The sequence below is a fragment of the Egretta garzetta genome, unplaced genomic scaffold, assembly GCF_000687185.1.
Source record: "Egretta garzetta isolate BGI_Z169 unplaced genomic scaffold, ASM68718v1 scaffold31, whole genome shotgun sequence".
NCBI classification, from domain to species: Eukaryota; Metazoa; Chordata; class Aves; order Pelecaniformes; family Ardeidae; genus Egretta; species Egretta garzetta.
In genome coordinates this window covers 84,663-95,941 of record NW_009258663.1, presented here as the reverse complement: position 1 = coordinate 95,941, position 11,279 = coordinate 84,663, and the positions used below count along the sequence as shown (strand labels likewise).

General features: G+C 35.9%; 1 protein-coding gene across 19 annotated transcripts in view; it reads left to right on the top strand.

The window, feature by feature from the left end:
* Positions 1–27: 27 nt before the first annotated feature.
* FUBP1 (far upstream element binding protein 1) overlaps positions 28–11,279 on the top strand; it is a 44,332-nt gene continuing 33,080 nt past the window's right edge. For 8 of the 19 annotated variants that reach the window (XR_004843290.1, XR_004843287.1, XR_004843289.1 and 5 more), the window contains exons 1-17: positions 30–208; positions 636–726; positions 1,712–1,774; positions 2,612–2,650; positions 3,003–3,042; positions 3,873–3,922; positions 4,015–4,086; positions 4,450–4,507; positions 6,228–6,390; positions 6,470–6,568; positions 6,656–6,757; positions 7,391–7,493; positions 7,578–7,678; positions 8,295–8,436; positions 9,638–9,798; positions 10,653–10,807; positions 10,895–10,974. Coding sequence is in view for 9 of the 19 variants with exons in the window: in XM_035903902.1 (XP_035759795.1) it covers positions 672–726; positions 1,712–1,774; positions 2,612–2,650; positions 3,003–3,042; positions 3,873–3,922; positions 4,015–4,086; positions 4,450–4,507; positions 6,228–6,390; positions 6,470–6,568; positions 6,656–6,757; positions 7,391–7,493; positions 7,578–7,678; positions 8,295–8,436; positions 9,638–9,798; positions 10,653–10,807; positions 10,895–10,974 (1,483 nt within the window). In the remaining 10 variants the exon portion in view is untranslated. Of the gene's footprint in view, positions 209–635; positions 727–1,711; positions 1,775–2,611; positions 2,651–3,002; positions 3,043–3,872; positions 3,923–4,014; positions 4,087–4,449; positions 4,508–6,227; positions 6,391–6,469; positions 6,569–6,655; positions 6,758–7,390; positions 7,494–7,577; positions 7,679–8,294; positions 8,437–9,637; positions 9,799–10,652; positions 10,808–10,894; positions 10,975–11,279 lie in introns of those variants that run through there. The other 11 variants (XR_004843282.1, XR_004843286.1, XR_004843284.1 and 8 more) reach the window with 5 other exon arrangements.

The window sequence follows — 11,279 nt, the reverse complement described above, 5'->3', positions numbered from 1 at the left end:
AGACCGGTTGGGGAGCGCTGCGGCCTGCGGAGCGAAGGCGGCGCGGGCCGTCCTTTCGGAAGTTCTTTCTTCCCCAAGTTTTATTTGTAGCTTCTGCACCACGGGCGATGTTTTCATTATTTCTCGGGCAAAATTTTGGCCTCGCCTGGCAATAACCTGTCGCGGTTTTGGCAATATTTGAAGAGGCGGTGTAGTCGAGACTACTAAGGTTTGAAATAGTTTTCGCGGTCAGGCCCTCTGTGAGATACCGCAGCGTGTCGTGAAGAACGGGTAGAAAAGGAAAAGCCCCATTTAGGAAAAAGTTTCTGGTGTTTAAAGGGCAGGGTATTTTATTTTTTTTTCTCCAACCGATGAAGAAAATACAGGAAGCTTTGCTGCTGAAGGATGAGCGCAAGTCTCCTTGAAAACATTAAAAACCAAAATTTCTGCGAGGCAAACTGTTTCTAGTAGTAGCCTTTTATTTACTTCTTTGGGGTAATTTTAGTACCTATTGTCTAAATCGCTTAAAATCGTTTTAGAAGACCTGGAATAAATGAGGGTGGACTGAATTGTTGGGGGGTTGGGTTGGTGGTTTGTAGTTTTTCGGGGGTTGTTTTTGTTTTTTTTTTTACTCATGGCATCTCCCTTTTGTTTAGATTGCAGCAAAAATTGGAGGAGATGCTGGCACATCAATGAATTCAAACGACTATGGTTACGGAGGACAGAAAAGACCTCTTGAGGATGGAGGTATGCACTCGTTACTGCTGCATTTATTTTTGTTGAGTATGGCCACGGTGCCAGAAAGATGCAGGTGGTTGTTTTGTTCGTGAAGGTGGTTTTTTTTTCCCATAGCACAGCATAAAAACATTTTGTTCCCTTTATAGATCGTGACATGCTTTTTCATTTTCCGTTTAATGGGGAAATTTGTTTTAAACCATTGTGCCCTAACCTGAAGCAAGACTCTCTTAAAATATTTTAAATGTGGTTTAAGTGCTGTAAAGAGGAAAATGTATGCTGGGGAGGGGGCAGATAAGTTGATGGTTGAGAAACGCTTATGCAGGTATGTCGTTTAAGTCTTTTGGTTTTGTGTAGGACTGATTACAGTTTGTAAATTGCTTAGAGTAGGAAGTGCTCACTCCTTAAATTTGATCCTTTCATATACTTTATTACTGCACAGTTTCAAATAGAAGTATTAATGCATTTCATTGTAAAAGCATAGGACTTTAAAAAAAGACAGGAAAGTAAATTTTCTACCTTGTAGACACTTTTGCTTAGTCTAATATTTAAGCTTATAGCATGTGTGAACCCTGATAAGATCATACTTAAATCTTCTAACTTGTTGCAGCTTTTTGGATTTGCCTTATACTGCAGTAAAGATTTCTCCTGAAACGTGTGTGTCGTCTTCTGTCTCTTACTAAGCAGCCAGTTTGAACTTAACAGGGTTTGATATGTTTAATATACACACAAAATCCTGGCTAAATTGTGGAAAGAAATCTCTGAGCTTGTTGAAATGTTCTCATAGGTCTCACAAAAGAGCAATGCCTTTTTTTCCTTTAAGAGGATTGAAACTCAGTCTACAGAATGTAACTAAAGCTTTATATCAGGAGTTCTTGTGTCCTGTAATAAAGTTTTTTTTTTTTTTCTATTAACGGTGAGGTTTTTAATATACAAAAAATGAGCTAATGATGCTTCAGATGATATATGTAATGTATTCTTTTTATTTTATGTGTAGATGGCTCTTGGACAAGTCCGAGCAGTACAACACACTGGGAGGGAATGCCCTCTCCTTTTAAAGGCAGGAATTTTTATTTATTACCTGTGTTTAGTATGTAAACATGACATAAACTAGTGGATCTTTCTGGATTGACACAAATACTTCTTGGAATATGTGTCTGAGTTTTTGCTGCACATAAATTACGGTGGTTCATATAACCTTTATTTTGGGGTGGGAAGGAAGCATCTGAAGTCTCTCTTTTCAGATATAGGTTAATTATGCCTTTTATTCCTTTACTGTACAGAAAGGATTTGGATGGTAGTGATGTAGTGCTTTGAATCTGCTTTTTTTTGAAGTTTTATGCTATGAAATGCTTGATATTTGGATAGGAGTTTCATATCAACATTCAGATTGAGATTGCATTGCAATGTGATGCTGTTGTATTTTTAGATGTTTGATTTAGATTTGTGGTCATTGTCAAATTTTTTTTGTTTAAATCATTGTTGATTTTTCTATGGATTTTATTTTTTTTTTTTCTTTTTTACTATAGAAGCATCATTAGCTTGAGCAACCAACAGAGCTAAACTTTGTTCCTTGTCTTAGTTAAGTTTCAGTGACTGGGTATCTGTGAGCAATCTACAGTGTGTTCTGAAAACTGCCTTTTGTTAAACTACTGAATAGATAATACGGAAAAACCTAACATCTTTTCAGCTATACTAACCAAGTGCTGAGTGTTCGTGAGATTCTTTCTTTTATTCAGATGATCAACTCCCTGAAATTGGAGAAAAAAAGAAAGAAAAGGAAAAAAAAAAAGGAAAGGGGGACTAAAATACACTGGAAAGTTACAATTCACACTATAAGGTGTAAACGCTTCTTGAATTTCTTGGCAAAAAAATTTAAAAAATCTTAATTTTACAGATCAACCAGATGCTAAGAAAGTTGCTCCTCAGAATGACTGTAAGTAATTTTTATTTTGTTACCAAAAAAACCTAAACGAGTGTAACATTGTCAGAACAAGAATTTGAAACAGTGTTCTGGTAGGTGATACTCAAATCAGTAAGATCAAACGAATGGCTGGCGTTTTCTGTTTCTTGAAGCAGTGCGAGTCTGCTTTGTAGAACTGACAATGTTGGTAGCAACAGCTGAGAATCTTTATAGTTGGTTTTTTGGTTGTTTTTTTAAACCTCTTGATAACACTTAAAGTCAACTTGGACAAAAGTTGATACAATTAAATTTTATTATCAAAGGAGAGGTTAGTTGTAAATTGTACTACTTGTTTGAATTTAATTTTAACAATATTTGTTTATAGCTTTTGGAAATCAGCTACCACCGATGCATCAACAACAAAGGTGAGAGTTACACTACATCTTATGTAGAGTTTTCTTTTTTACTGAAAGAAAGCAGTTTCAAGAAATTTTTCTGAAAAAGTGGTACCAATACATAAAACAATTACTCTGTACGTGTGATCTGTTGAAATTTAGCTTCAGGAAGTCCCAAGCCAAACACTTAAAATGCATTTACATTGCGGCCTGCCTTTCTCTTCACAGCCTAGGCTGTGCATCAGCTTGGCAAAAGGAAAATGCATTGCTGGGTTTTACCACTTGAGCATAGATAGCATAAACAGAAGTTGGAAGCAGATCTGAAGGGGAAAGGGTTGACACTACCTTGTGAACTAAATCAGTTTGAAACCAGTGTATTGCTCAGTCAGCTATGTTTGCTACAACTTAGTTTTCTCCACTCATTTCTTCCCTAAATAAGCACATGCAACTATTACTCTTATGGCTGGTTTTGGTGGATGAGATACTGCAATTTTTGTATTTTCAGCATATGTTGATGAATATGGAGATGAAACTTAAAATGCTACACTGGCCTTTTCTGTATCACACGTGTTAATAGTATAGAGGATATATAATAATATATAATAAATAATAATAGATGATGAAGGAAAACTTAGGTCGATTTGTATTATACTTGAAATTTTTGTGTTCGCTTTTGTATATTGTTAGTTTACTTAGTACTGTGCTTGCACAGTGACTTAAAGGTAATGGGAGGCAAGTAAGCCGGGGCCATAGTGGGGGCACTAGCTTTTTTTAGTTTAATGGGAGGATATATATAATTTTAATGCCAGTTTGGTCTCTGAATGGTCGTTGTTGTTTGTTTGATTTAACATTCTCTGTAGGTCTGTGATGACAGAGGAGTATAAGGTTCCAGATGGGATGGTTGGATTCAGTAAGTAGTATGGGTATGGTGTTTTAGTGTCATGAGGGATGTTAGCAGCTGCTGTTAATACAAATAATATTTCTGTATTTTCTTTCTTCAAGTAATTGGCAGAGGTGGAGAGCAGATCTCTCGTATACAGCAAGAGTCTGGCTGTAAAATACAGATTGCACCTGGTAACTATCTGTGGTTTTTTTCTTTATTTGTTTTGGTGGGGTTTTTTGGTAGAAAGTTCAGAAGGCTGATCATATAGAGACATGATGTAATAGCGGACAGGTACAGTTGGACTCTGATCTTAAAGTTCTTTTCCAACCAAATGATTCTATGATTTCTTCTAATTGCCTGAACCCTCATTTCCCTTCATTTAAGGTATATTTTAATGTTTTGTGCTAATCATGATTATCATCGTCTAAATGCAAAGTGTCATAACACCAATGACTATACTTCAGTGAAATTCCAGTAGTCTGTATGTTATGTTTAATTTCATAATCTTTCTGACTTAACACTACAGCTAAACAGGTTTTATTTTATGACCGTAGATAGTGGAGGCCTGCCTGAAAGATCATGTATGCTTACTGGAACACCAGAGTCTGTTCAGTAAGTAAAACAAATTCCGTGTATTCGTATCTATCTGTGCAATACATTTTCTAGATCTCAAATATCTAGATAGTACGCTTATAGTATTATGTTTTTCCTCTATTGAAGAGGCAGCCTGGTGACAGTTAAATGTGTACATAAGGAAAAAGGCCTTGAACCTCCAGTCAGATGCCTCAACATACTTGGAATTTTAAGACAAGAAAAGGAACTTAAACTTTTTCAAGTCTAAATCTGGTTGTAGATGATACTTACCTAACCATGCACTGATTTCAGCTTGAGAATGAAATGTGTGAATGTGTACTGAAATGTGTGCTAAAAAGAAACTCTATATTAATCTTAAATTGGAAAATCAGTAATGTATAAGACTTAAGAGTTACTCAAAGCCCAGCCCATCGGAGTTCTTACGTGTCTTTGGTGTAAATTAATGTATGCTAACGGTTAATGAAAGTGGTGTCTATGTAATACCCATCAGCTATCAGCAAAGTTAACTTTTGCCTTCCTGTATTCAGGGAGGAGGATGATAGCAATGGAAATGGGTTGGTTTTGGGTTGGGGTTGGGTTTTTTGGGGTTTTGTTTTTGGTTTGTTTTGTTTTTTTTTTTTACTGGCACAGAGGTTATATAACTACTTGAAGTCAGACTTATCCTGGCTTTGCTAGGAAGGATCTTAAGTGTGGCAGTATATTTCGTATTACCTCATTTATGTTAGCTGCTCCCACTTCATGTTTGCAGGTAAGGCCTGCAGCTACATGTTTTCCTTTGGGAAAGTAGCATGGCATTCTCCTCTTATGTGGCGGCCAAGCAGGCTGCTGTTAATGAAGTCACTCCTTTATGGGAATTTTCTTACTAATTATATTCTGCTTGCATACTAGAGGGAACAGTTTTTAACTGTAGTTAATTACAGTTATGTAGTTAGTAAGACACAATTAGTACATAGTAGTTAGATACAGTTTGTACTGTAATCATGATTTTATTTTGATGGAAACTGACTTAAATGTGTGGTGAATATATACTTGCTTTTGGCCACTATTTTGGGCATGGTTACAAGTACAAATGTCTGTCCTTTGCCTGCTGAATCAAGCAGCAGCTACCGTGATACTTGGTGTTAAAGCTAGGTTTATTTTAGTCTGGGGGGGGTTTTTTGCCTTTTATAAAATGTAACATAAAATAGATCTGCCTTAAGATTGGGTATTACTAAAGAAAAATTACTGTCAAATGAGAGGTTACGTGAATTGCTACTGAAATTAAGCAAAGTTAGAAAAAACTTCCTGTCTGGTGATTTTTTTTTTTAATGCACTAAAAAGGTACATGGTAACAATTTCAAATCTTTTAATGAACACGGATTTCTTTTTTATATATATATTTATTTTGAAGGACAAGGTTTCCATTTTCTGTTCTGAATTAAGGCTTGATCAATAACTATTCAGGGATGATGGTCACATTTGAGGAGATAACTTCTGTGTTTTGTAAAGAACCAAGTTTCGCATTCTGACATTGGGGTGGTTTTAGGTCTACCACATTATCTTGCAAACAGTTTCTTAAGTTACTGTTAGAGATTACTGAGTTTGTCTCATTTCTTAGTGATACTAATTATATTTCTTCTGCAGAAACTGTTCAAATTAAAAAAAAAAATTAAATTTCCAAGCAGAATAGGTGTGGACAAATTATATTTGTAGGAATAAGTGTATTTATACATGTATACATGTATGTATTCCTTTGCAGATCAGCAAAAAGATTACTTGATCAGATAGTTGAAAAGGGAAGACCTGCACCTGGCTTTCATCATGGTGATGGACCTGGAAATGCAGTCCAAGAAATTATGATTCCAGCAAGTAAAGCAGGATTAGTTATTGGAAAAGGTGGAGAGACAATTAAACAATTACAGGTATGTATGTATCTTGTTTTAATTGTGATAATATCAAATCTGGATTTGAGTGGGTATTGACCTCCCTTTTGTCTAATAGGAGCGGGCAGGTGTCAAAATGGTCATGATTCAAGATGGCCCACAGAACACTGGTGCAGACAAGCCCCTTAGGATAACTGGAGACCCTTATAAAGTACAAGTAAGGAGTCCTTCAGAATTCAGAGCACTTTAAAATCCATTCTGATGTTGCAGTAACTAAATGAACTTTTCATTCTTTTTTTTTTAGCAAGCCAAGGAAATGGTGCTGGAGTTAATTCGTGATCAAGGTGGCTTTAGAGAGGTGCGCAACGAATATGGGTCAAGAATAGGAGGAAATGAAGGGATAGACGTAAGCATGGTTGAAAAACTTGTTCACTGTATTTTGAGATGTTAACATTAAAATGTTAAGATGGGTAATACCACTGACAAATCTTAAACAGATTCCAAAAGTGGTTGTGGCATGTAAGTATTACTTGATCATTGCTGAAGTTACAACTTTAAATGGTGTGCAGCATTCACTTCACATTACCAGCAGTTCTGAACAGTTTCAGCTTGCTGGAGCCTGTTGTCAAGTATGTTTTATGGCTAAGTATATAATCTCACTATAGAAATTCGAGTTTGGCCAATATTTAAGCCCACCTATTATGCAAGTCATGAGCTTCTAACTGTTCATCAGAGGTGAGGCTCAAAGTTTCATCTGCTAGAATCTGCATTTTAGGCCCGTTAGAACTTTTTCTTTGATTGTGAGAAGCATAATATCCACTGGAATTGCTGCCACTATGAGAACCTGTAGTGCATAAGATTCTTTCTTTTTGATGCTTTCATCCAGTGTTTGATAGGCTCATGACTTGATACTGAAAAAAAAATCACACTTCAAAAGCCTTAAGTGGCGTAGGAGTGGCCTTCATTTACCATTCTAATATGGCCCTTGAATTGTGTGAATTTGCATCACTGACATCATTACTTTTTTTTTTTCTTTAAGGTTCCAATACCACGATTTGCCGTAGGTATTGTAATTGGAAGAAATGGAGAGATGATAAAAAAGATACAGAACGATGCTGGTGTTAGGATCCAATTTAAGCCAGGTTGGTAGTATGTCTGTAAGTTTCTGTCAATTAAGTGTAAATGTACTGGATTACATATACTGGAATAGTTCATTTTTATTCCAGATGATGGAACAACTCCAGATAGAATAGCCCAAATCACAGGGCCTCCTGACAGATGTCAGCATGCTGCAGAAATTATTACAGATCTCCTTCGAAGTGTTCAGGTTGGGTTATATGTTGTTTACCATTTAAAATCTCTTGCCAAACTTTTGGAAAGACTGAATGTTTTAAAAATGAGTGTTTAACTAAAATAATTCAATGGTGTCATTTGAATCTTCTTCAAAGTTTGGTCTGGAATGTGAATGTTTGCTTTGACAGCTACAGTCTTGCAAGTGTCAGGATGATAATACCGATTCAAAGTCATGGCAGTTCTTGATCTGGCTGGTTTTAGAGCTGCTTCTTCTGTTATTTTGTATTAATAGCCAATATGCTGTTACTTTGGGTTGTAATTGGTGCTTAAAATATGGTTTAAACGCTTATTTTGAGATAAGCCCCACCGCTGCATTTACAGAAGGCAGACAGAAATTACATCTTTGTACATGTGAAACTTTCTGCTTTTTTCTATATCCTTGCCTTCCTCATCTTTCATATACAGAGTTGTACAAAACATCTTTTAAAATGTAACTTAGGTCTTCTGGAAAAGATGCTACTTCAACTGTTGAAACTATCTCAGTAGTAGATCAATTTTTTTCTTAACAAATTATGTGATATCAGTTGGCGTTAATAATGTGTTGCAGTAACTTTTATAAGATGTGCTGATTTGTTGCTTTTTCTTTTTAGGCTGGTAACCCTGGTGGACCAGGACCTGGTGGTCGAGGAAGGGGTAGAGGCCAAGGCAACTGGAACATGGGGCCTCCTGGTGGATTACAGGAATTCAATTTTATTGTTCCCACTGGCAAAACTGGATTAATCATTGGCAAAGGCAATATATCTTACATATACGTGTATCTATATGTAATTAAAAAAACTCTCAGCTTTTCCATTTGTACAAAAAGCCATACTAGAGAGATGCTTCAAGAGAAGCCTTTGCAAATAGTTTTACGTACAGTAGAGCAACATAATACTGCTAAATCATAACACTCCTAATATTCTTTTCAGATTTTCCTCACCTAAACACATACCCCAGTAGTTAAAAGCCAAAAACCAATTTATCTAACCCTGTTTTTAAAGTAATGAGTACTGAGTTACATTGGTAGTGTTCAGTAGATGATGTATCTTATCATTAGCTTGCATTTGATAATTGATTAGCCTAGTGTGATTGTATCTGTAACTCACTCTTAAAACTAATTTTCACATATTCCAGTGAAGATCTTTTACAGTGGAATCCTATAGTAACTTCTTATGTGTGTGTTTATTAAAATAATTCTCAATTTTGTTTTAAAAATAATTTACTGTATGCTTCTAAATGAAATGCTTGAGTTACCTTAATCTGTTGTTTTATAATATGTTTTCCAGACCAACAAATAGGCTGACATAGTTCAGTTCTTGACCTGGAAGATCGATTGATTTTTTTTAAAATTACTATTATTGTTGTTATTTTTTTTATATTTATTTAAATGCAAAATGATCCCTGTTTTGAAAACTTTGTGCCTACTAATGATACAAGTAACTTCTCAGGATCCTATAAGAGGAGGAACTAGTTTAGGGAATTTAACTTCCTGGTTTTAGTGCACTGCAAAAAATGTGGACTTTACCATCTGGTCAGCTTCTGGATTTTTTTTTTTTTTTGTCATCTGTACTTGCCTATTTCTTTATAGGGAGGCTAGGCTTTAAGGTTGTATTTACTGGTAACTGGGTATGAGTTGTTATTCATGTCTAATCTTACATCTTTATATGAATGGAAAAAAACAGACAACATTGTAGGAATTCTTTGCTGTTCTTTCTGAGTAACAATATTGTGGTCTTTAATTCAGAAAATTATTTTTTTCTAGTTTATTGCAGTCAAAGCTCTATACTACACCGAAGAGGCTTTTTAAAATTGTTGTTAGAACATTCTTGTATGGCTCATGAGAAAAGGTGTCTCTTCCCTTCTCTATCTTTAGCTTCCATGCAGTTGACTTTCTCAGATTTGAATCATATTTTTGCTTTAATGCATGTCATAAAAACTGTACGTTGCATTGTAGGTGGTGAAACAATTAAAAGCATAAGCCAACAGTCTGGTGCTAGAATAGAACTTCAAAGAAATCCTCCACCTAACGCGGATCCAAACATGAAGATGTTTACTATCCGTGGAACACCCCAGCAAATAGATTATGCACGACAACTTATAGAAGAAAAGATTGGAGTGAGTGTATAACTGTATTTTGGTTTACTATTTTAACTAAACAGAATAGGAAGTGAGTCTCCTTTGTGGACACTTTTCTTCCGTTTCACTTCCAAATTAATCAATCAGATAATTGATGATAATAATAAATAGGAATCTGGGTTTCAAGTAATACAGACATAGCTTGATGCACCAATAGAAGCAAAAACTTGAAATGAAAAGAAACAGTTGCTTCCTTCAGTGTAATACAGTGTATTTTTTTAACTGTGGTTTTTTGAAGATGCCAGCTTTGTGCATAATGAAAAATTTGGTGACTTCAAAGATGTCCTTGATATTGTAAAAGCTACTAAACTGTGTATTTAGTTTTTCAGTCTCAGCATGTTTAAGTAGCGTTTTATTCCAAGTTTACACTCTTCAAATTCAGTGCACTTTTGTTTGCATGTGTATGCATGTAATCAAATTTACTGCCTGGTTTTTGTACCTGATCTTACAAACAGATTTTTTTAGCAATATTAGCCAAATTTTGATATACCAGTTTATTTTAAAAAGCTGATAGTCTTGTTTTAGTTTGTGGGGATTTTAATGCAACTTGTGGAAGAATCCATGTTTATTTATAAAATTTGTTATTTCGTCAAGAAAGAACTGAAATAAATGTAGCTTTTTAGTTGCTATTACTGCCACGGCTGCTTTTAACTTTCTTTAGCAAGCTGTGAGGCTAGTTAATTGTCAAAAAGACTTTTCTCCAGGGAAATGTCTTTAAAAACAAGCAAACCTTCTCGATTATGTTCTTAAAGTGTTCACATTTATGCTTCTAAACTGCTGAAAAATGGAGAACTTGGAGGTTTATTTTCATCTGTATGCTACTCTTGTTACAGGGTCCGGTAAATCCATTGGGTCCCCCTGTTCCCCATGGACCCCATGGCGTTGTTCCTGGCCCACATGGACCTCCTGGGCCACCAGGTCCTGGTGCTCCCATGGGACCATATAACCCAGCTCCTTATAACCCGGGGCCTCCTGGCCCTGCACCTCAGTAAGTACTGCTTCAGCTGGCTGCCTTTTTTGTAGGGTGCCACTGGGACTGGCTTTCACTGTGTATGTATGACTTGATATTTTATAGTGGTCCTCCAGCTCCATATGCTCCACAAGGATGGGGAAATGCTTATCCACACTGGCAGCCACCAAATCCACCGGATCCGGGTAAGAAATGCCACAGTTGTACTGTAGCGTGGATATACTTTGAGTACGTCCATTTTGTCCTTGCAAGTATATACATTTTGCAGTTCATTTGCGTTACACTGGTAAATCGGAAAAAGCTCCTGTTCTTCAGGCTTTTCTTTACTGATTGTCAGTTTATGTATCTTTCATGCTTCCCACATGTTGCTTGAGAGGTTGAAATTCAGTTGTTACGCTTGCAATATGCTTCTTCACTAAATGTTATTGGTAGTGCAAGACTCTTCATTATGTGATTTTGTGCAAATGGGTTAATTTTTTTTGCAGTGGGT